Source organism: Ovis canadensis, chromosome 5 (genome assembly GCF_042477335.2).
Source record: "Ovis canadensis isolate MfBH-ARS-UI-01 breed Bighorn chromosome 5, ARS-UI_OviCan_v2, whole genome shotgun sequence".
Taxonomy (NCBI): domain Eukaryota; kingdom Metazoa; phylum Chordata; class Mammalia; order Artiodactyla; family Bovidae; genus Ovis; species Ovis canadensis.
Window position 1 is genome coordinate 58528747 of NC_091249.1, and position 26544 is coordinate 58555290.

Here is a 26544-nt window from a genome sequence, read left to right on the forward strand (position 1 = left end):
AAACGCAAAAAATTTCCTCATCAGTTCCAAATTCACCACAGGACAAAGCAAAACTTTTATTACTATACCCACACAATTAAGTGTCCTGAAGTTTAACATTCAGAAAATGAAGATCATGGCATCAGGTCCCATCACTTCATGGGAAATAGATGGGGAAACAGTGTCAGACTTTGTTTTGGGGGGCTCCAAAATCACTGCAGATGGTGACTGCAGCCATGAAATTAAAAGACACTTACTCCTTGGAAGAAAAGTTATGACCAACCTAGACAGCATATTCAAAAGCAGAGACATTACTTTGCTGACTAAGGTCCATCTAGTAAAGGCTATGGTTCTTCCTGTAGTCATGTATGGATGGGAGAGTTGGACTGTGAAGAAGGCTGAGCTCTGACGAATTGATGCTTTTGAACTGTGGTGTCGGAGAAGACTCTTGAGAGTCCCTTGGACTGCAAGGAGATCCAACCAGTCCATTCTGAAGATCAGCCCTGGGATTTCTTTGGAAGGAATGATGCTAAAGCTGAAACTCCAGTACTTTGGCCACCTCATGTGAAGAGTTGACTCATTGGAAAAGACTGATGCTGGGAGGGATTGGGGGCAGGAAGAGAAGGGGACAACAGAGGGTGAGATGGCTGGATGGCATCACTGACTCGATGGACATGAGTCTGAGTGAACTCCAGGAGTTGGTGATGGACAGGGAGGCCTGGTGTGCTGCGAATTCATGGGGTCGCAGAGTTGGACACGACTGAGAGACTAAACTGAACTCAAGTTTTTATCCTGGTATTATCAAGTATTAGTATCTATTTCAACTTCCTAATACTATTCAAAGGATAAAAGACAGGTTGGGGGGGAACTCATTATATGCTTATCACTGCCACTTCATTTCAAATGCCATTTTTATCCTTGGGTGAATGTGCGTTAACACTAAACCATGATCCAGTAATAGTTTTTCATTTCATTTAGTATCATTTAAAGAACTTAAATTAATAGAGGAAAATATTTTAAGAGCTATATCCTATCTGAGACAATTTAACTGTAAGGTCATGTGACAAGCAATGTTCAACTATTTGTTAAAAACTGACCAATCTCTCAATCATCTTAAAATGTCCATGTTACACAGCAATATTTATTACCAGAAACTGCAGTGACTGATAAGTAGACACATTAGTTTGTTAAGCTCTATCTGAAAACATGCTTTCAACAAAATGTGAACACCTTGCATCTTGATTCATATGGTTTTCCAATCAGGTCTTACTGAAGGAGCACACAGACTTCCTTCGTTTCTTGCAGACACAGGAAGAGGAATCCACAAACAGCATGCGGGCAGTGTGACAAATAATACTATCTGGACTACAAGTCCTGAAGTTCATTTAAAGAATGTCAAGGAGTTACGAGAGAGATTATGTTGTGGCCTTGATTTTTATTTTTTCCTAGAATTCTACAGATTCTAAAAGTTATCAATTGATGTTATCTTTTAAATAAACAGCACCAGTCTTGCCCATTGATACAATTAAAATTTGACTTTTTCAGCTCTTAGTTCACAAGTTTATTATGAAAAACACTGCAGTGCTCTTGTGCAGTAACATCATCTTACAGCAGGGAGAAAAAAAAACAGTTCCATTCAAAACAACTCACCAGGTTCTGACAGTAACAAAGAACAACACGAGGCTGAGATTTGAGAAGGGAAAATAAACTGAGTGCAGACAAATCATACAATTAAATTAAACGGTGTCCCTGAAAATAGACAAAACCATTTTAAAACTCACAAGTAGAGGGGAGGCCTTGGTACTTATTTTTAAAAATGTTCATTAAGCTCCAATGATTGTTTGCTGCTATTCTTATCTACAGTCATGCTGAGTAAAGCTATAGCTAAATGGAAGTTAACTTGTATTCACGAGGTGTTAATGTTTACATCTTATCTGCAGTCTCTCAGAGAAAGCAAAGTAACTACAAATAGCGCTATGCCAGAAACTGGTTTCTTGACCAACAATGTCGCTTCAGCATGCAATGAACTGGTTCATTCTAAAGTGGTCACGGCTGTTGATGACAGGCTTTGTATTTTTATATGGCACATCTTTTTGGTCCGTGTGAAAACAAGTTTTTTTGAATGTTAACTATTCTCTGACACTTGTGGAGTTACTGTTGCTCTTCCCATATCCATTAGGTCAATATATGGTTCATGGCAATACTGTACAAGTTTAAAATTTCATTACAGGAAGTAGTCTGGGGTACGACGAGTAACATGTGGCTCGCCTCTGCGAGGTGCTGGGTCAAACTGCAAGCTGAAAAACAAAGACATACTTGCTCTAAGACATCAATGTACTGATAATTAAAATCAATATTAGTCTCAGTTTTAGTTCCAGATGTACAACATAGTGGAGAAGGCAATGGCAACCCACTCCAGTACTCTTGCCTGGAAAATTCCATGGATGGAGAAGCCTGGTAGGCTGCAGTCCATGGGGTCGGATACGACTGAGTGACTTCACTCTCACTTTTCACTTTCATGCACTGGAGAAGGAAATGGCAACCCACTCCAGTGTTCTTGCTGGAGAATCCCAGGGACAGGGGAGCCTGGTGGGCTGCTGTCTATGGGGTTGCACAGAGTTGGACATGACTCAAGTGACTTAGCAGCAGCAGCACTGTAACATGTTGTTTTGAAATTTCTATACATTAATCACAGCAAGAGTCACCTATGTTAGTCTAACCACCACCTGTCACCAAAGTTATTACTGTATTATTCGACTGTTCCCCACGCTGTACATTTCATTCTTGTGCACATTTTTACACTTTTTTCTATCCAATGACTTACATAATAGGACCCTAATTATAGCCTTATCACGCATTTCACACGTGTTTTTCTAGCTGAATGCCTCCTCAAAAGAGCCAAGGCAATATCAGCCAGAGGACATGCTTCTATACATTGTGGTTCCTTCTGAGACCATTTGAAAAGATTCTACTGAACAAGTTTTAAAGAGCCTAAGGTACTGTATATATAATCATTTCATCCTCAGGATTTATTTACTGTACCATAAAAGTATAGGTTTAAAAGTTAAGATCCTAATAATTCATATTAAGGTCTAGGTTTCTGTTGATGTATTTCAAAGGAAACCTAAAAATCTGGAATCTGGATTTAGCATAAACTCTTGAACTATTAAACCTCCCCTGTTTTTATACTTTCTTCTATCCAATGACTTACATAATAGGACCTTAATTATAGCCTTATCTAAAAACTAAAATTCAAAAAACAAATATTCAAGTAATGGTAACCAACTACTCAGGTGTGAATACTTACAAAGAGTATTTTAGAGTATCATCAAGTTCCATGATTGCAGCTTGGTTACCACAACGATAACAATAGTTTGGAGCACTGAAAATCGTTACTACATTTCGGTCATGGCACCAGTTATATCCCTACAAGGAAAAGAACAGGGAAAAAAAAAAACACACAAAAACAACAACTCTATTTTACTCCTTTATTTACACAACTAAAAGTGAATCCCTTCAAGAAGGAAAATAGATCTGCCCTTTTCCCCAAAAGGTTTTTTAAAAAGTACTGCTTTGTTTCTGGATGATTTAATAATTTCCTATACTCTGCACAACGATCCCTCCCCACCTTCTGGCCATGCCGCACAGCTTGTGGGATCTCAGTTCCCCAATCAGGGAATGAACCCAGGCCACAGCAGCAAAAGCACTGAATCCTAACCACTAGACCACTAGGAACTCCCTATGCAGAACTCAAGAAAAGTCCTAAAAACACAACAACAAAACACAAAACCACCTATCTCAAAGGGATAAACTACTTCTCTCTCATTTCTTATTGCAACGGCCCTAAACACGATATAAGAATGAGTATATGGCCATTCCTTGTATAGGCAGATACCCACTCCTGGAGACCAGAACCTTATTGATTCTGTCCTCATTACAGGCATTACGTGAACTGCCCAGACACGAACGAGAAATGACTCTAGGAACTCCAACCTCATCCCCCCAAAGTTCACCTGAATTTATGAGTAACTTTTAAAGTACTGTTCACAAATTTCTTTCCCTATCCCAAGCAAAGTCATACTTTATGGATAATTACAGAGTTGTGTTAGTATACATCTAAATTGGATCCTAATTTTATAAGTATGCTTAATCAATGTTTTATGCTAAGAATTTAGCCCCTTTCCCTTTAGTTTCTTCTTTTAAATCACCTGTAATCCTACCATCCAAAGGATCACTTAAACATTTTGGGTGTATTTCTTGCCAAACTCTCCTCCATATATACGCATGTTACATGTATGTAATAAAATTGAGATTTTTGTTATATTTCCATCTCCTCCATCTTACTTTCCCAGCCTTAACTCCCAAGCACTGCTCAGTCATTACGAATTATCTCAGAACATTTTAACATTTGGATCAAAAGCCTGAGATTTTATTTATGTTTATTTTTTGGCTATGGAGGTTCTTCGATGCTGCATGGGGGCTTTCTCTAGTTGCAGCAAGTTGGGACTACTCTCTGCTGTGGTACTCAGGCTTCTCACTGCAGTAGCTTCCCTCGTTCTGGAGCACAGACTCCAGGCACTCCAGCTTTCTAGTTGCAGCTGACATGCTTTGTTAGCTCTGCTGCACGTGGGATCTTCCTGGTCCAGGGATCAAATTGGGTGTTCCTTGTACTGCAAAGCAGATTCTTAACCACTGGATCACCAGGGAAGCCCCAAAAGCTTGGAAGTTTAATTCTAGTGTGCATTCATCAAAAAGGCTCAGGCTATAATGGTACACTCATCAGAAAAATACATGCATATTCTCACTAATACCATATAATTTAAAATTTTCTAAGATCTTCCTTAAGTTTATTTAAAAAGCAAGTCAATGTCAAAGAATAAACGTACCTCCATCACCAGCTGATGAGCTCTAGACACCAACGTGAGGCCATTGGCATGATTAAACGTCTCAGAAATATCCTGCCCAAAGGTATAACCAGCTCCTCGAGGAGATATACCCCAACCTCCACGGTCATCTGGATCTGACCACAGCAAGTCACACATTGGACCCTAAAAAGCAAGTAAAGTTTTAGACTACCTCTTGGAAAACTGGTTAATATGTGATCTTAGTAATTTAATCAGAAGCACCCTACTAAGTCACTTGTTGAATGGTGTTTGCCAAAACTGGTAAAAGGTTTTGCAGATAGTCAAATATCTGTGTCAAATAAGTAAGAAATTATTTCCAGATGTCTTTAAGATGCACAGCCTACACCAATGAGTTCCAACGGCAACAAGCCCTAAGTAATTAATAGTATAGTAATTAAAGTAGATGCTCTGAAAACAGTCACCACCTCAGTCCTAAACCCAGTCCCAGAGCTGTCGCGATCTTGGCAGGTTTCTTAATGCTAGCTTCCGAAGAATAGTGTCAATGAGAGTGCTCATACCACCTGGGATGATTTTTGAGAATTAACAAGAAAATACATAAAATGAACTAAGTTACAATTAAGACCAGTTCCTCTTTCTAAAATTTTCTGAAAAGAAAAAATTTTATTATCAAAAAAAGAATAATACCTCATGGGGAACTTCTTGTAGGCGATCAAGTGCTCTGATGTGATCCAGTGTATCTATGGATGGTGATAGGCCACCATGTAGACAGAAGATCTGAAAAAAAAGATTTCCAACATTACCTTCATTTAAAATAAACATTATACACTAAGCTGCAAACAGTAGCCCACATCATTCAGCCAGCCCCCTTGCTGTCTCTGTGTTCTCCCAGAACTGGGCTTGTTTCTGCAAGATCTTTCTTTCATCCCACTGTAAACTACAGAATATACTTTTTCTTCCTGATAAACCATCCCTAAGGCACCCAAACTCCAATCAGATCTTGACGTTACCCTCATCATAGACTATTATTTTCCTTCTCATAGAATTTTCTTGAAATTTCTCTGTGCACTTGTCTACTGGGACCGGAAAATAGTTAATTACATCTCCCCAACATGTCCAGAAACAGCCTAAGAGGATGCATGGGCTGTATCTTCCACCCTACTCCATGGTTCAGTGCCCCTCACAAAATAAGGGCCCAGAAGGACTTGAGGATGGAAAAATAAGTTACTGGCACCTAAATGTTAAGAAAGCAGATGCCTGAAAATAATTAGCAACATAGCTTTAAGAAGACTTACATACCTGCCCATCCACCAAGGCAGTGAGAGGAAGATAGTCAAAAAGGTCTGTAAAATACTTCCAAACATTGGCATTTCCATATTTCCTTAAACACTCATCGTAGAAACCATATACTTGTGTGATCTGTCTGCTCTCATGATTTCCTCGAAGAATGGTGATACGTTCACGGTAACGAACCTGAAACAAAAAAGTGGAAAACATGAACAGCTGGCTCCTTCAAAAACCAAGTAACAACCCAGCAAACATTCTACAGGAAAATACAGAGTTCCAATTTTGTTGGAAAAAATATCTTACACTCTCACGTCACACAAAAGTGAAATCACACCTACAGATATTTATCCCACGGGATATCTGCCAACCCCATCTCACTACCACCGACTTTATGTCAAGCATAATCATCAGCTGCAAAACTCCATCCATGAGGTTTTTTTTTATTAGTTATACAACCATTACAATCCAGTTCTAGAACCTTTCCATTAACCCAAAGATCCCTCATGCCTGTCTGCAATCATTTCCAATTCCCACTCTCAGCAACTATTAATACTCTCTTGAGATTTGCTTTCTCTAGAAATTTCATAGAAATGAAACCATGCAAAAGGTAGTTTTTTTGGTGTTTGGCTTCTTTAACTTAGCAGAGTATTTCTGAGACCCATCTGTATATTGATTAGTGGTTTGTCTCTTACTGCTGCACAGCATTCCATTGTATGACTACACTGTTTGGGCTTTTTATTCATCAGCTGGCTGAACATTTGGACTGTCTGCAGTTTAAGGCTATTGTGAATAATGTTTCTATGACCCTACTGCCATGTGAGAAATTTCTGTATGCATATACGCTTTCAATTCTCTTGGGTGGATTCCTATGGTTCTAATGTATCTTCAACAAATTAACACTTGGTATGACTAGCCTTACCCATGAAAACCATTCTAATGGGTCTGATTTATTTCTGGCTGTGCCACACACGGCCTGTGGGATCTTAGTTCCCCCATCAGGGACTGAACCTGCAATCTCTTTACTGGGAGCACAGTCTTAGCCAGTGGACCACCAGGGAAGCCCCTGGCCCTGATTTTGACTTTAATTTGCACTTCCCTGATAACTAAGGTTTGAGCATCTTTTCATGTACTTAATACTATTCATACACCTTCATGGGTGAAACATCTATTCAAATGTTTTGTCCACTTAAAAATTATTTGTTCTCTTAGTTAGTATAGGTTTTAAAACTATATATGAATACAAATTTTTTTTAGTGGTATCTAAGAACAAAAAAAATCGATTTTATGGAAGTCCAATTTATCAGCATTTTAATGGACTGTGCTTTTGGTAGCATACTTAAATCATCTTTGTCAAACCCAAGGATACAAAAATAATTTTCTTCTATGTATTATTTTAGAATTTTCACAGTTTTAGTAATTCAGACTGAGCCCTCTGATTAATTTTGACCCATCTGTACAGTATGAGATAGTTTAAGTTACCTTTTTGCATACGGATACCCAACTGTTCCACCATTATTTGCTGAAGTTTCCTTTCCCCTGTATTAAGTCTGTTAGGACCACCATACAAGATCACAGAGATTAGAAAGCTTAGTTCAGTTCAGTCACTCAGTTGTGTCTGACTCTTTGCAACCCCATGAATCGCAGCACGCCAAGCCTCCCGGTCCATCACCAACTCCCAGAGTTTACCCAAACTCATGTCCATCAAGTCGGTGATGCCATCCAACCATCTCATCCTCTGTCATCCCTTTCTCCTCCTGCCCCCAATCCCTCCCCACATCAGGGTCTTTTCCAAGGAGTCAACTCTTCACTTGAGGTGGCCAAAGTATTGGAGTTTCAGCTTCAGCAGCAGTCCTTCCAATGAACACCCAGAATTGATCTCCTTTAGGATGTGGCTGGATCTCCTTGCAGTCCAAGGGACTCTCAAGAGTCTTCTCTGACACCACAGTTAAAAAGCACCAATTCTTCGGCGCTCAGCTTTCTTCACAGTCCAACTCTCACATCCATACATGATCACTGGAAAAACCATAGCCTTGACTAGCCAGACCTTTGTTGGCAAAGTAATGTCTCTGCTTTTTAATATGTTATCTAGGTTGGTTATAACTTTCCTTCCAAGGAGTAAGCGTCTTTTAATTTCATGGCTGCAATCAGCACCTGCAGTGATTTTGGAGCCCCCCAAAATAAAGTCTGACACTGTTTCCACTGTTTCTCCATATATTTCCCATGAAGTGATGGGACCAGATGCCATGATCTTCGTTTTCTGAATGTTGAGCTTTCTTTAAGTCAAGTTTTTCACTCTCCTCTTTCACTTTCATCAAAAGGCTTTTTAGTTCTTCACTTTCTGCCATAAGCCTGGTATCATCTACGTTATCTGAGGTTACTGATGTTTCTCCCAGTAATCTTGATTCCAGCTTGTGCTTCTTCCAGCCCAGCGTTTCTCATGATGTACTCTGCATAGAAGTTAAATAAGCAGGGTGACAATATACAGCCTTGACGTACTCCTTTTCCTATTTGGAACCAGTCTGCTGTTCCACGTCCAGGTCCAACTGGTGCTTCCTGACCTGCATATAGGTTTCTCAAGAGGCAGGGCAGGTGGTCTGGTATTCCCACCTCGTTCAGAATTTTCCACAGTTTATTGTGATCCACACAGTCAAAGGCTTTGGCATAGTCAATAAAGCAGAAATAGATGTTTTTCTGGAACTCTCTTGCTTTTTCCATGATCCAGCGGATGTTGGCAATTTGATTTCTGGTTCCTCTGCCTTTTCTAAAACCAGCCTGAACATCTGGAAGTTCTCGGTTCACATATTGCTGAAGCCTGGCTTGCAGAATTTTGAGCATTACTTTACTAGCGTGTGAGATGAGTCCAATTGTGCAGTAGTTTGAGAATTCTTTGGCATTGCCTTTGTGATTGGAATGAAAACCGACCTTTTCCAGTCCTGTGGGTACTGCCAGGGTTTCCAAATTTGCTGGCATATTGAGTGCAGCACTTTCACAGCATCATCTTTCTGGATTTGAAATAGCTCAACTGGAATTCCATCAACTCCATTAGCTTTGTTCATAGTGATGCTTTTTAAGGTCCACTTGACTTCACATTCCAGGATGTCTGGCTGTAGGTGAGTGATCACACCATCATTGAGTATCTGGGTTGCGAAGATCTTTTTTGTACAGTTCTTCTGTGTATTCTTGCTACCTCTTCTTAATCTTTGCTTCTGTTAGGTCCATACCATTTCTGTCCTTTATTGAGCCCATTTTGCATGAAATGTTCCCTTGGTATCTCTAATTTTCTTGAAGAGATCTCTGGTCTTTTCCATTCTGTTTTCCTATATTTCTTTGCATTGATCACTGAGGAAGGCTTTCTTATCTCTTTTTGCTATTCTTTGGAATTCTGCATTCAGATGCTTATATCTTTCCTTTTCTCCTTTGATTTTCGCTTCTCTTCTTTTCACAGCTACTTGTAACGCCTCCCCAGACAGCCATTTTGCTTTTTTGAATTTCTTTTCCATGGGGATGGTCTTGATCCCTGTCTCCTGTACAATGTCACGAACCTCTGTCCATAGTTCATCAGGCACTCTATCAGATCTAGTCCCTTAAGTCTATTTCTCACTTCCACTGTATAATCATAAGGGATTTGGTTTAGGTCATACCTGAATCGTCTAGTGGTTTTCCCTACTTTCTTCAATTTAAGTCTGAATTCAAGCAACAGAAATTTATTTCCTCACAGTTCTAGAAGCTAGAAGTCCAAGATCAAGGTGTCAGCAGGGCTGGTTTCTTCTGAGGTCTCTCTTCCACGGCTAGGAAATGGCCATCGTCTCCACGTTTCTTCTCATCATCTTCCCACTGTTTTTGTGCTCTATCTCCTCTTGTAAGGCCACCAGTCAGACTGGGTTAGGGTTGACCCATATGATCTCATTTTACCTTAATTACCTCTTCAAAGGCCCCATCTCCAATACAGCTAGGTATTCTGAGGTACTGGGAGTTAGGATGCAGCATGAATTTGGGGAAGAGGTGGTAGTGGCAAATTCAGTCCATAACACAAACACCATAAAAAAAACTTTATTTATTTACGGCTGCACTGGGTCTTTGTTGCTGCACACATAGGCCTTCTCCAGTTGCACCAAGCAGGAGCTACTCTCTAGGCGCATGGGTTTCTCACTACAGTAGTTTCTCTTGTTCAGAGAATGGGATCTAGGGTGCGCAGACTTTAGGAGTTGTGGCTCATAGGCTCTGACTGACTCAGTACTTTTGGCACACCGGGAAAGCTGTACGGCAGCACACAGGATCTTCATGGGCCAGGGATCAAATCTATGTCCCCTGCACCACTGGCAAGCAGATTCTTTACCAGTGAGCCACCACGGAGGCCCCAAACATGAATTCTTAAAAGGCAGTATATTTATTCTTCCTCTGAGCATTAGGAGCATCTTGGGCTTTAAGTATAGGTTAGCTTGCAAGATTGCTTTCATAGCATCTACAGTCACTGCAGAAACTTTCCATCATTTAATTCTACTCCTTCAATTTACAGATGCAGAACATAAAGACCTCCAAAAATGTTTTGCAGCACTTTACATGATTCAGACTAGTTGCTTCATCAACACTTACATTTCTGTCAATTGCTCAAAATTCAGTTTTTGCCAAAACCACATCTCAGTGCTCCTCCAATACTAGAAAATGCTGTCAGTCATCTTACCATTTTTACATATTCTTTAATAAAATTATCTTCCCAAAAGAAAAGCCTAATAATTTAAGTGAAAGGTTATCCTAAAATGTTTTCTACCATTTTATATTTTACCTTCAAATCTCTGTATATTTCCCAAAGCTAAAACTGGTATAGAACAGCTCGTTTTCTTTATCATTTCTATTGTACTTGATTATCATGTCATGTCTAACACCTGCAAAGTACTCCACTGAGATAAGCCATACCTTAGATATTCACTTACTGTTATTTACATCAATTCCTTCTCTGAATTAAAGATAATGCTACATTTTACGTTTTCATACACGCAAAGCTTCTTTCCTCTTAAAACTTCTTCCTCAGTACAATTTAGTTACACGGTTGTTGTGTCAGGGGATATAAACATGCCAATACTGGAAATGTGCTGCTCTGGTAGTGAATATGCTTCAAAAATATCTACAAAGGTTAATTATATTACCTGTTCTAACTCCAATTTATTAAATAAAACTTCTATTTAATCAGCCCTCTAGCATTTTATAATCATCTGACTTAGGCATTGTTTTCCTTAGAAAATAACTCGTTTTTATATTCTGTACCATTCCCTCACATTCAGAATGAAGATATAGACATATTTATTAAGTCCCAAACCTGAATATCTAGATTCCTAAATGTGGAGATTATTCTAAAATCTAACGTGCAGATAGAGAAGACCACAAATCATTGGGGGGATAAAGGACATTTAAGAGGGCTGTCATATCCAGTTCAAAATGCTCAAATATAAAATTGAAATTACCTTAAGAGCTACAAGCAGAGTAACTGTTTCCACTGAATAATATCCTCTGTCAACATAATCGCCCATAAACAAGTAATTTGTATCTGGTGATTTGCCACCAATTCTAAACAGTTCCATGAGATCATGAAATTGCCCATGCACATCTCCACAGACAGTGACTGGACATCGAACTTCTTGCACATTGGATTCTTTTGTCAGGATTTCTTTAGCCTACAGATGGAGAAAAATAAACCAAGACACTTAGCATTAAACAACATAAACAAAGATATGTTTAGCTACACTTAAGATACAAGCTGCACTTAATACAGCTTTAAAGGACAGCTCAGCATAAGATGAATAGGCAGATAATTATGACCCCATCAAAATAAAAGGACAAGACATGCCTAAAATCTATCCAACAGCTATCTCATCCCTGATCCTAGGAAAAACATGCATCAAGGTGCACAGTCCCATTCTTCCCATCAGTACCACAAGTTTTAGGCCTATCGGTTGCCATCTAACTAAATGCTAAAGAGATCATTATTGGCAGTCATATCGAACAAGACACTCAGGTACCTAGTTCCTCAGCTTTAGAGTTCTAACTACAATGTACTCTAGGATTTCAGGCTATGTGGAGAGATTTCTTAGCCCTACTTTATTTTTAAAAGATTATGGGAAAGATATTAAAACTTTGCATTTTGTTTTTACCCTCTTAATATCAAAGTACAAACTTACTGTTTTACAACTGTGACTATTCAGTATACATGGTTTTATGCTGCTTTTAGAAAACTAGCATCTTATGCATTTCCCCATGTAACCACACATTCAAACAATACTTCACTGCCAGGCAGAATTTTAACCACTGGACAACCAGGGAAGTTCCAAACATTAGTTTTAAGAGTAACATAATATTCCACTCAGTAGAAACTCTTTCATTTATTTGCAACACACATTTATTAATCACTTCTGTTAGTTTCTCAGTCATGTCCGACTCTTTGCAACCCCATGGTCTGTCCATGGAATTTTATAGGCAAGAATACTGGAGTGGGTTGCCATTCCCTTACTCAGGGGATCTTCCCGTTACTGTATGCTAAAAACTATGGAGTGACTGGGAGATAACCACTCATTTACTCGACTATGAGTGATACTTTGTGCCAGACCCCATGCTAGTCCCTGGAGGTATAGTGAGTAAGACAGATCATTCTCAAGCCAGGGTTGGTGAGGGGGATTTGGGGAATGATTGCAATTAGTAGATGCAAAACGAGATCTACGAAAGTCCAAGAAATTAACCAGGAAAGGTTAACATGGTTATAGCACAGTATGGAAAAACAGAGACAAGGGCAGACTAAGGTGAGGGCAACCTGACTTTAACACTGGTAGTCCTGAAGCCCAGGAAACACCTCAGCTGCATCCAGGCAAACCACAATGACAGCTGGTCATCCAGGTAGCAAACACAGGGGGAGAACAGAGCATGGATATGGACTGAAAACAAGTCTATTTAAAGTAGTAGCAAAACAAAGATCCAACAGACAGATGATCTGATGAGTGAATTTAGGATTTCAGAAGCAGGGGTATGACTGTGGATACCTGAGGTGGAGTAGAGCTTAAAGGTCACCCACCAGTACTGAGGGACCAAACGACCAAGAAGTCTTGCGTGACTCCTTCCAAAACATATCTCAATCCATATGCTTCTACATATTTTGTCAACATCCTGATCCAAATGGCCATCACTTCACCTGGATTACTGTTAGCCTCCACAATGATCTCCCTGTTTCTAGTCTTCCTCCTCCAATTTACTTTCCATTTAACAATCAAAGTGACAGCTTAAAAATTATCACCAGATTCACTTTATCCACCATCTACACCAGGGGTCCCCAACCTCTGGGATCTAATGCCTAATAATCTGAGGTGGAGCTGATATAGTAATAAAAATGAAGTGTACAATGAATGTAACGTGATTGGATCATCCCAAAACTAGCCTCCTCTATGGAAAAATAGTCCTCCATAAAGCTGGTCCCTGATGTTAGAAGATTGGGGACTGCTTGTCCACAGAGCACTTCACTAGAACAATGCCCCAGATGTAGAAGGCACTTCTTATTTTGAGAGAATCAAGAACTTATTTTGAGATACTGGATAGGTACTGGCGTCTTCAGGGAGAGCCCTGAATGTCTCCCAAGACAATGGCATAAGCAGAGGGTTAGAAAATGCTACCCAAGTTCTCTGGATAATGAAGAAACAACAGATAATAGCTGTAAAGAAAAAAGCCCAAGTATCTAGGTTGAAGACAGAAGCCTGACAAACAGGGGGGATTTTATTCTTAAGTAAAAGGAGGCAGAACACATCCACCTGGGAGAGCTACTACAGAAGGTACAAGACTTTCTCAGGGAGGGGACTGTGGCCAATGCGTCACTGCTCACTACAGTGTGAGCAGCAACCGTGGATGTCAAGGACTGATTTACCTGCTGCTGCACTGGGTTGCTGTGCATGGGCTTTCTCCAGCTGTGAGTGGTGGCTACGCTCCTGAAGCAGTGAGAGGGCATCTCACTGCAGTGGCCTGTCTTGTTGGGAGCATGGGCTTAGTTGCCCTGCAGCATGTACAACTTTCCCAGACCAGGGAACCCATATCCGCTGCAGTGGCAGGGGTATTTTTAACTGCTAGACCACCAGGGAAGTCCCCCTACAGACTGGTTTTAAGGAAGTGATACACAACCTTAGCAACACATTTAAAAAATCACTCAGAAAACCTTTCAGGATGGCACGAGGAGGGAGGAGAGAAGAGGGTTCAGGATGGGAAACACGTGTAAATCTGTTGCGGATTCATGTTGATGTATGGGCAAAACCAATACAATATTGTAAAGTAATTAACCTCCAATTAAAATAAATAAATTTATATTAAAAAAAGAAAACCTTTAAAAATATTCAGATGTCCAACTACTACTTCTCCCAATTAAGTCAGAATCTTCGTGGGCAGGATCCAAGTAAGAATAAGTCTTCCTTCCCTACCCTATGCTTTCTTGGGTGCAGTCAAGCTTAAGAACTATTTTGAAGTCCCCGAACATTCTGGGGAGACTATTTCAGGACACTTATCAACCACTGACATAGAAATGTTAATTAGTTTGATCTAACTTAAATTTAGAAAAAAACTGTTTCAAAAAGAGGCATTTCTTAAGAAATACATATACTCTATCTCCCTAGAGTAATTCCAACTTCCCAATTCATTATTACTGAAAAGAAGAACATTCTATTATTAAATATTTGGAATACCGGACCTAATGTTATCAGCACCTAGTATATACACACGTGCTCAGTCGCCAAGTTGCGTCTGACTCCTGGCAACTCCATGGTCTCAAGTCCGCTAGGCTCCTCTGTCTATAGGATTTTTGAGACAAGAATACTAGACTGGGTTGCCCTGTTCTCCTCCAGGGGAATCTTTCCCACCCAGGGACTGAACCTGGGTCTACTGCATTGCAGGTGGATTCTTTACCACTGAGCCACCTGGGAGGTCCTCAGTATATACTATGAATGAAATGATAGGTTCTACTTAAACCCATGTAAATCTTACCTTGATGTTACCACACTTATTTTCACCAGAAGTTAAATTTTAAAATACATCTTGACACTTGAATACCTGCAAGATTATAGTCTATATGAATGTTAAAAAGCTGTCATTAATGACTGCCTTTTAAAAAATATTATTTCCTGTGATATATTACTGTTTCTAAATTGGAGTATAATTGCTTAACAATGTTGTGTAGTTTCTGCCATACAGGAAAGTGAATCAGCTAAAGTGTGCTCTGCTCAGTTGCTCAGTCATGTTCAACTCTTTGTGACCCCTTGGACTGTAGCTTGCCAGGCTCCTCTGTCCATGGAGATTCTCCAGACAAGAATACTGGAGTGGGTTGCTATGCCCTCCCTCCAGGGGATCTTCCCAACCCAGGGATCTACCCAGGTCTCCAGCACTGCAGGGGGATTCTTTACTGTCTGAGCCACCAGGGAGTCAACTATATGTATACATAAATCCCCTTCCTCTCACCCCACTCCCCATCTTACCCATCTAGGTCATCAGAGAGCATGGAGCTGAGCTTGTAACTGCCTTAAATCCCTTATAATCTAAAAGATATAATCAAATCATATAAGAAAAGTCTAAATGCTATTTGTTCCTTTTAGGTATTTCCATTTAGATAAATCACAATGATAAGCATTGTATCTACCTTCAATTTTATTTTTTAGCCTTTATCTAACTTGTTATAATATTGCTTCTGTTCTATGTTTCTTTTTTTTTTTTTTAATATCTCTAGGCATGTGGGAACCTAGCTTTCTGACTAGAATCCAACCCACACCCCCCTGCACTGGAAAGCAAAGTCTTTAACCACTGGTCTGCCAGGAAAGTCCCAACAGTAATGCATTCTTGTAAAAAAATTTTAGCAGATAAAACTAATGTCCCTTCTGACCACTCTCCAGAATTCTACTTTTCTTGGGAAAAATAACCAACCGTAGCATTCTGAGGTATATCCTTCCGAAGTCTTATTTTAAAAATTTATATACATATCATATTCCCACAGAAACATAATAGTTTTCTTTGCATTTTTAAACTAGAAACAGTATTAAGGGAAAAGCAGCCTCCTCAGAGTTCATAATGCATACACATACAGACCAGGTCAATTTCTCACACTGGAAGTAAAAGTACTTCCTGAAGAATTAGGATACAAGGTGTGTTCACTGAAATGTATATCCCAGTACCTGCTCCCTTGTATCCATATCCAGGCATGTTTCCTGAAAGAAGATTCCAAGAAGTGGACCTATGAGCATATGCAGCAGTTTGTACTATTTTTATGTTGACACTACCACACTGTCCTCCGAAAAGGAAAGGCCACTGTATAGATAAAGTGAACACTCTTACCCTAGGAAAGTCAAAGCTTGCTCCTCCCTCCCCAGCAAATTTTAGACCAGAAAAATTATAATTAAATCCTGAATAAGTCAGTAGTATATATCAGATGCAATCCAGCCAACTATTAAGTATATTGTAATAAATATTCAAGCTTATAAAGGACCAGTTTAAAACACACTTAAAAAAATTCTCAATTTACCAGCTCTCAGATGATCACGACACAAAAAGATGAAATTCCCAGAACAGCACAACAAAAAAGACTGCAGACGTCTCGTTAAAGATTATTCTACAGTCAGGAAAACTAATCATGGAAATGTCTGAGAGAAGCTGTGCTATCACAAGGAGACAGGCCTTATAAATCCCAGAAGCACCTAACAGAAGCCCCCTCTACAGGTCACCCAAAGGGACCTCTAATGAGTCACCACGTTTAGCGTCCAAGCCTTTACTAACCACCAGTTTCAAAGACAGGTATACAACTTCAACTCTCTGGTTTAATACTCAAAGTAAATGGCAGAACCAGACTTTCAGGGTAACTTAATTAACATTAAACATTTTAAAAAATTTTAATAACTACCTTTTCACTCTCATGGTATTCTAACTCCCAAAACTTAAAGCCTCAGGTCATCTGAATTATTCACAGAAGCAAAATCAACACCCCTCCCAAACTTCTATTTCCCCTAAAACATTTCTCAAGGACTTCAGTCTCAGCTAATATAATTAATATCTGAAAAAAGAATGAAGATCAAGTTCTAAAAAATAGTGTAACTAGCACCATATTGCTTTATTGGACCCCTACCGAAATTCAGTCAAATGATACAGATGGATATAAATTAATTCAAGGTAAGTACCTTCCCAGAACAAAGCCAAAACTGAAACAAGTTATTCCATTTAATAAGAGCTTATCACAACCGTAGAAAGTTAAATTTTTTTATATGTCCTAAAATTTTAAAACTTAAAGATTCACCCAAAGGACAGTAACGTTCAGGAACATTAACTTATTATAAATATCCTCTCAGCATTCTGAGTTCAGATTCAGAAATCTCATTTTATTTTCAACCTACTATAAAACCATCAGGTAATAAGGTCAATGACCTATAGACTTTTATATTTTTTATAGTTTCATATTCTTAGATATGGACTATCCCTAACCACCATAACAATGTGAAATTGCAAACAAATCAGACTGAAAATAGATCAACAGATCAACAAAGCCTATATTTTTCAAGGAAAGCAAATAAAAGAAAACACGAACCAACAACAGATTCACCAGCCATTTATATATATTAATTTCCTTAAAGATATACAATAGTGATATCATTTCTATGTAATTTACACAGCAGAAAAAGCTATGCAACACATTTGTGCCTTTTTACATTTTAAATAAAAACAATGTATTTATGCATTTTATTATTACATCAAGGAAAACATTTAAAAATACACAGTGATTACAGTGTGAACATTCTTTGTATAAAATGACTGGAAAACAATAAAACCCTAAGAGATTGTTTCATTTCAGTGGTTAACCTGTAAGAATATGGCCTTCTCAATTTTACCATACCAACAAAAGCTATTTTCATTTCTTTGTATTCCCTTCCAGTTTACAAGTGGCCACCATCTCAATTTGTGTCCTAAAGTTCTGAATACTGATCCAGTTTCCTATAGCACGATAATGATCAATGTAAATTGTTGTATAATATGCTCCTAAACAGATCTATACATGTACTATTATTATTATCATTTTCTTTCAGGAAATTTTCAGTTGTCATTACAGAATTAACATTTTTTGCTTTCTATGTACTACTGGACCAACTACTGCCCAACTTGTTATGCAGTAATAAATGGAAGACCATACCCATTCTCAGCTATTTCAGATATGAAGTGTTATCTTCTGATTTAACTGACACTTTTCATTTAAGAGTTCAGACTTTTTATTCCATGTTTATACAGCATCAGGTTATTTCTCCTCCTATACAATGTGTCCACACAAACTAGATCTCTTTCTATTAAAAATCTGGTAATTCTAGTGTTCATTAGAACTCTAGTTCAAGTAAATTTAACATTTCGTATTTTAATCAGTTGAATACATCTTCTACCAGTATAGCCATAAAGACACGAGAAGCAAACAGAAAAGTAATTTTTGAATTTTACTTCTCAGCTTAAGTGAAAAATTAAAGACATCTGAAAAGTTTTTTTCAAGACTCCATGCTTCTACTGCAGGGAAGATCTTGCATACTGCTCAGGGTGACCAAAAAATTAAGGAGTAAAAATAAATAATCAAACAATCATGTTAGGTATCCTGGTGAGGCATGGAAAGATATTTCAAAATATAAAATAAAAAGCACAATAAGTTTGCAATGATGAAGTTTTTCAATATCCTAAGAGAATTTCATTTTGCTTCATACTGTCTTTATGGATATAAAAGGTTTTTTTTTAAGTTCGTGATAAATACGTGACCAGATTTTTATTTTGGTGTCATACATAAGGTAGGACATATTACTAAGTTCTAGAAGCAAATGAATTTTGAATTAATTATCTCCAACTACCAAATCTTTCTTCATAAACTTAGTCTTTCATTAATTATACTGATCAGATGCCGCTAATATTTTACGAAATATTTCACTTGTTTTTGATTTAAATTCTGTATTTAAAAGTCCCCTGGAGAAGGGAAAGTCTACCCACTCCAGTATTCTGGACTGGAGAATTCCGTGGACTGTACAGCCCATGGGGTCACAAAGATTTGGACACAACTGAGCAACTTTCACTTTCACACTGTGCTTTTTGATTTAGGGTCTAATGGAAAGAAAAAGATCAGGGATGAGGGGAATCCTAAAATTCTATTAAGAGAATATGTGATGTTTTCCCATCTGTTTCTGTCAAATAACCGTCTTACTTCTGACCAAAATGAACATTAAAAAATATGTATTTTAAATTATTTATTTATGACTGTTCACAAGCTTTCTCTAGCTGCCCCAAGCAACTAGAGAAATAACTACTCTTTGTCGGTATGTGCGTGTTTCTAACTGCAGTGGCTTCTCTTGCTGGGTAGCACAGGTTCTAGGGCGCCCAGACCTCAGCAGTTGTGGAACGCAGGCTCAGTAGTTGCCTCACGCATGTGGGATCTTCCTAGACCAGGGACTGACTGAACCTGTGTTCCCTGCACTGGCAAGCAGATTCCCAGTCTCTGGACCACCAGTGAAGTCCTGACCTTTTCTTTAAAGCAGTATGCCTCACTTGCAACAAACATACCCATGTGTATGAATTAAACAGTCCCAATTGTTTCTGCGTAGGAAAAAAATGTTAATCTACTAAACTGAGAAATGTTGCTATATACACAGTTAAAAAATTTTCACAACAATCCATCCTGAATGAGATTCATCCTCACTGAGTCTGGTCTCTTCTCTCATCTATGAAAGGTGACTTAGCCTTGAGGACCTTTAAAGTTCTTTTCACCACTAAAAAGCTATGAGCTTCCCTCATAGCTCAGTTGGTAAGAATCCGCCTGCAATGCAGGAGACCCCTGTTCGATTCCTGGGGTAGAGAAGATTCGCTGGAGAAAGGGTAGGTTATCCACTCCAGTATTCTTGGGCTTCCCCTGTGGTTCAGCTGGTAAAGAATCTGCCTGCAATGCAAGAGACCTGGGTTCGATCCCTAGGTTGAGAAGATCCCCTGAAAAAGGGAAAGGCTACCCACTCCAGTATTCTGGTCTGGAGAATTCCATGGACTATACAAGCCATGGGATTGCTAAGAGTCAGACAGGACTGGAATGACTTTCACTTTCATCACTAAAAAGCTTTTTTATTGGAAGTTAAAGCCCTCCAACAGATAGCAGGCAACATTGCTAGTTTACAGATGATGGGCAGCAGAGAAAGACAATTAACATGACAGCCACTAGCACAAAAATTCTACAATCTTCCCTATCTGGAGCTTACAAGTTCAACCTTCTGACTAATCCCAAACCCTGCTACAGAGCAATAACAAATTCCTACAACACCACCACTATTTAGACAAACTTAAATAGTGAAAATAGTACATATAAGGAGAGCATAAAAATTTTTGGTTGAATGTATTCCAAAAACAAATGTACGCTGTCACAGTTACCAGTATCACTGACACTCCATAACTTGTGTGAACTACACTTTACATGACTACGTTATCTAATGTTTATCTTTCAGGGGCACTCTAGAAAAAAGGTTCTCAATCTTCTTTCAGGCCTCTGGACAACAGAAAGGTAAAAATTCCCATTGGTGATAGTAACTGAATGACTAAGGCAGAGGTGGGGACAGGGTGTGCCAGAGTGACTGGTCAGCTGGTCACGTATAGTTTAGAAAATACCCAGATGCACACTGCTTTGTTCATCCACTCCAAATCACAATACCAATAAATCAATGGGCAACAGCAACTTTGTACTGTGAAAAAATTAAGCAGTCAGTCCTAGATTGCTTTTTACAGTCCTTTCAGACCTCACTCACCCCAGCCATCTACAGGCTACCAGACCTCTCTCCACTTCAGTCTCGTCTACAATTTTTGCTCCAGAAGTTGAAATCCCCTTCACAGTTATACTCTATTTCAGATCTCACTTGCCTAGTGGAGTGCAGGTTGAGGTTTTTTTATAAAAGGATGATAATGAGAAATGGTAAGGAAAAAAGGCGCAAATAAGAGAAACAGCTCTAAATATAAAGAAAATAGTAAAAGGAGGGGGGCTGATTCTATGCCACACATAACTTTTCCTACTTCTCAGCACCCTCAAGAGAGACGCCTCTCCACCATACATTAATCCAAACCCAATGTCTCCTGGTTTTCCTTAAAGCTTATCTCCTCAAAACTAAATACTCTTTCACACGTAACTGCCAAACCTGACTTACAATAAAACCAGGAAAAAGAACACCAAGCAAGAGTTATCTCAAGTGCTCTTCCAGTGCCCATCATTCTTTTTATAGCATGAGTTTCACCTTAGTTCTACTGCCCATATTTGCAGACACAGAACTCTTGATTCTGACAGAGAAACAAAGGCAGAGTTGGGGGAGGGGGGAAACGTGTGTCCAACAAGAACTGTTCACCTTTTTTAGTGTTTCCTCATTAAGTCAACTCAAAGACAACTGCACTACTGATTCATGCCTGGAAGATCACAAAATACACCCAGGCAAACAGCCTTGATCAAGGTAGCTATGAGGATAAAAAGAAAGGCATTTTAACAAGCTGTAATGAACAATATAAATGTCTGTTATGCTTTATTAGAATATTTTAGAGCTCGTTCTCTGGATCATGACTTACACTATCTTAGAATACACAGAAAATGAACTGGGGTTTTCACCTCACTAATCTTATTTGAGAGGCAAATGCAGTTAGCCACATCCAATATTGAAGAATAATTACTGTTTCCTCCTCCAGGACAGAGTGAGACAACAGTATGTGACATGAATAGGAAGCTTTCAAGCAATCAGAACAAAAATTATACTTTCTTTTACACAGCTGAGGATTCTGCAATTCAGTCTGGCCTCAATTCATCTGCATTTTTCATTATTAACACTACCTCAGAAGAGAGGGAGGCTGTGAAGTAAGACTAGAACATTGGGCTTAAAGTCTATAAAACTAGGCAATCTCAATGTAGTCCCTGTAGCCAAGTCTCTCTACCTTTCTGAGGTGTGGTTTCTATCTATGAGGATAACTGTTTCATAAGCTTGTTAAGAGAACTGTGTATGTGACAGTATGATGAAAATAATACGTTGTATCATGCTGCTCCCACAACTGCTTGTTCCTGATATTCAAATTACCTTTATGGAAATAAGTCAAACAACCTTTTATATTAAACACACACACAGACTCACAAAAATATTACCCATTTCATATAGGAATTTAACCTTGGTCAAGTATTTTGCAGGTCATCCAACCAGAAGGAAGACTCATACTGCATTTTATTTATAGTGCTTGTACAGCAATAGAAAATAGCATGCCTAGGTAAAGAACTCCTCTGGATACAAACAACATTCTCCACAAGTTTGGTACCACATGAAAGCACAAAGCCAAAAATCATACCCAAATGAAACCACTGCTGAACAAAACAAGACTGTTTACTAGAGCTAGGCACACAACAACATCCTTGGCTTTGATATAGATCACATCCTGGGGGGGAGAAGATCTTAACTAGTTAAAAGCATAAAGACCATATTCACTCTTGTTTATAAATACACACATTTCTTATAATCAAAGAAATTATGAATTAGCCATCTCCACCAAGTATCTTTTCTTTAAAAACAAAAAGGGGGAAAAAAAAAACTATAATACTAATCAAAGTTTTTCCTTCAAGGTTTTCAAAATATGTAGCCTTCACTAGATGTGCTACCGGTCATACAAATATTAATGGTGAAAAGAGAACTTTTTTCTTTCACTAAAAAGAGGTGTACAAAAGATCTTAAGTCATGTACTTTAACTTGTCTCATCTACCTAAAAAGCTGCCTTCAAATTAACTTAGCTTGAAAGATTAATAGAGCTCTAAGACTTGGAATACTTAACAAGTTAAAAACATTTTGAAAGCTGTATGGTATCTCCCTGAAAGGATCCAAGACTTACAAATCTAGCTTCTAATATTTTTTCTTTTTTTTTTGGCTCTAAGAATTAAAATCTTGATGCAGTAAATGAGCAATGGAAAATTAAGCATGAACTGATTAATCTCACCACATCTAAATTTTACAAAGGGGTGGGAAACAATGGCCATTTACCAAACAGATCAAGCTTCAGCACCCCACTGTAACTCCAGCATTATCTTCTGTTGTCTCCAACAAGAACACTCTACCTGTGTGGTCCACCTACGACTGACTTCCAACTAGATTCAGTCTCCTTGAGGATAAGCATGATTATTTAGTAAGTTTTCAATATTTAAACACAGTACTAATTTAAAATAGAACTGTACTATCTCAGATTAGCAAGAACCTTGGGACATCTGTTTTAATTCTAGCTATGGACAGGAGGACCAAGTGAAGCCGCTGCCTCAAGGTCAGACACAATTACTTCCTGGCAGAAAGATGACTAGTGTCCAGGTCTATCGCACAGTTCAGTGGGCTTCTAATTACATCACTGCTCTCTTGCAATGTTTTCTACGCAAATCACTAGTCACCTAGCCAACTGCTGACTCAAAGTCATTATACAGAGTAAGAACTCAACCCTAGAAGTCATTAAAATCATCACTTACAGTAGTACCTAAACACTAAGACCTAACATTATACATTAAGTGATCCTTAAAAGTCTATTTCTAAGCCTTTAAAACAAATGTCATCCTCATGAATTAAGGATCAAGAAGCAACAGAAGACACCGTTACTATTAAAATTCAGCTCAGTGAGATGATGTGCCATCTCATCAACAGTTTCTGTCAAAGCTTGGGAATAAACAAATCTGAATTAGACTCACTTAAATTGCAATTACTCACAGAATAGTATCTGAAACAGCCTGTTTTAGGAGCATATACATCAAACTCACATTAAACCACAAGTCGGCATAACTGCTGTCTAATAATTACCTTCACTATTCCAGAAAGGCTGACATCCCACAATTCTGTGGAACTAAAATGAGATGCTGCAAAGATAATTTTGAGAAGGTTAAGCTGAAGCATTCATGGTGGAGCTCATCATTTTCTCTGCTTTAGAAAACTGAATTATAGGACTTAAATCCAACAGGCTACCTGTTTCCCCAACTCCGTGGGAAAAAGAAATCGGATTAGGTAACTTAAAATGCACTTGCTGAAACAGACTACAACATTCCAATTTCAACATCTGTGAGATAAATTATTTTAACACTAAACACAATGTCTGGAATACAGTAAAAGCTCAATCGACATATATTATTACTACTACCACTATTTAAAGTCACAAATACACAACTTTTCCAACAAGGAGCTAAGACACAAGATTTGCTGCTCTTACAGTTCATGGTGCTCATTTAAAAAATAAATGGCAAAATGCCAAGTACGTTAGGCTCAGAGAAGGGTTTCACACTACCCGATTTGAGTCAGCATATAAATCATAAACTGACACTTGATTTCCAATCCAAAGTTCCTTATGGAGTATGACTCACCAAATTCTCCATTTCTTCCAACTATGAAAAAGAAGTTACACTCCTCCCTATAACTACCACCTCTGACATTCGTAGGTTAGAGATCCATCTTAAAATTCCTTGAAAACACACCTTAAATCTCTAGAAGAGACTGCTCGGTGCGTTGAACACACCCAAGACAGTACTTAAAACTGTGGGGCCTTTAGGTAGGACCTGGGATCTGGTCTACAAGCTTGCCTTTCGGGGAGCCTCTGGACAGCTCTGGACCTGAGAATAGGCCAGAGAACCAGTAAAAAGCCTCTTACCTCAGAGAAGAGTTCCAGGCCCCATTCCCAATCCACAGAACCCAAGTTCTTTTACCTAAACCTTCCCCAACTCCGACTCACAGTCTAGCCCCCCCAGCCATCTCGCCCCGCGCCAAGGCAGAGAAGCTCTAAAGCCCCGGAGTTGAGTGAACGGCGCCATTTTAGGCGGCCGTGGCAGCGACAACCAATCCCTGCGCGGGAGGCAGGGGGCGCCGGGTCGCCCGGGAGCCGCCTCCGGGCCGTGCCGGGCGCGGGTCCGGGAGGCTCGGGGGCCGGGGCCTCCGCCATGTTGCACCCTCCCCACGGCGGCCTCTTTCTCGGGACGGCTCTGCCCGCCGCGGCTCCCCCATCCGAGATGTAGCTCACCTTCTCGCAGAGGCTCTTAACCTGGGACTCGGACAGCTGCTTGCACTCGTTCAGCTGCTCGATCCACTGGTCCAGCTCCTTGGTGAACACCTTCTCGTCCATGATGCCACCCGCCCGAACCGGCTGCCGCTCCGCGCTCCTCCCGCGCCGCCGCCCGCACACGGGCCACACGCACACGCCGCCGCCGGTTCCCGGGGTATTTGTGAGGGCACTGGCGGTTGCTCGGCGCTAGCGCTGGCCCTCTGGCTCGCCCCTCTGTGCTCGGCCTCCGGCCCCTGCCCTCCTCCACTCGCTCTAGCCCCGAAGCTCTGCTCTCTGTAATGGCGGCCGCCGGCGTGGTGACGTCACGCCCGGCGTCAGGAGGCGGCAGGGTGCGGAGGGGTAGAAGGGCCGGGACCGGAGCTGCGCCAGCCACGATCCGCCGCCAGACTCGCGAGGTAGGGCTCGACGCGCAGGCGCAAAGCCGCCCGCTGGTTACTGAGGCACCTTGGCCTTTAGGGCGTGGTCCTCTAGCAGGGAGGGGCCGAGGGAAGGGAAGTCCGAGACCCGGCAGGGGACTGGCTTGCTGCTGGGAAGTAGGCTAATCCCATAGCACTAAATCCTGCGCTGCGCGGGCGTGAACGTGGCGCAGGCGCGGTTGGGATGGGAGGATGGTTCCTTGCAGCTGGAGACTTTTTCCCTCGGGTGATACCCTCGGCTTTTCACCTGGCGACTAAAGTCAAATTAAGGAAACTAGAAATGCGATCGCATGGCTCCTGCATGATACAACAGTACTGAAATTGCGTGGAATTCTTGCATCTTGGGGGCAAGAATGGGCGCCGAGTGGTAGCGTGGTTGGAGTAGCCACTTCCTCCTCCGGGCGCGGTCGGCATCTTGTAATTAGGTCACTCGTAGGCGAAGGAGGGTATACCTGTCCGGGGAAGGCCGCGCGGTGCACCTGATTCCCCCCCGCACACACCTGTCCCCAAGCCTGGATGTCTCTTCCGGCCCAATAGCTGCGGCCTCGTAGCATTCCTGGCTCCGCACGCGCCGCGAAGGCTCTCCCCTTGTAGCGTCTCTCCCCAGGTGTGCGTCTCCCTCCGACTCCAGTTATTCCAGGGAAGGAGAAACGCTCCACGCAAACTCTCCAGCAGAGTGGGCAAACGCTCCGCCCACTCTGGCCTTCATTCTCAAGGGAAAGCCGCGAGGAGGTGAACGTACCCGTCCTGCCCGCGACCCGGTTAGAAGCAGCTAAGATCCGCGCTTTAAAGAAAGCTCAGATACCTTAGAAAGCCAGACCTCCGTCTGGCTATGAATCTCTTTGAGATTTATTAAATGTTTTCACATTTCGTTGTCCCTGCATTCACAGAAATATTTGGCTCCGTAGAGTGCCAAC

General features: G+C 40.2%; 1 protein-coding gene across 1 annotated transcript; it reads right to left on the reverse strand.

Annotated features, from left to right (window-relative positions):
- Positions 1-1516: 1516 nt before the first annotated feature.
- Positions 1517-26304, reverse strand: PPP2CA (protein phosphatase 2 catalytic subunit alpha). Its single transcript, XM_069592065.1, has 7 exons — positions 25170-26304; positions 11588-11797; positions 6141-6314; positions 5529-5618; positions 4866-5027; positions 3287-3405; positions 1517-2276 (listed from the first exon to the last, which is right to left on the reverse strand). The coding sequence occupies exons 1-7, from the start codon at positions 25269-25271 to the stop codon at positions 2204-2206; spliced, it is 930 nt and encodes a 309-aa protein (XP_069448166.1). The 5' UTR covers positions 25272-26304; the 3' UTR covers positions 1517-2203.
- Positions 26305-26544: the final 240 nt, after the last annotated feature.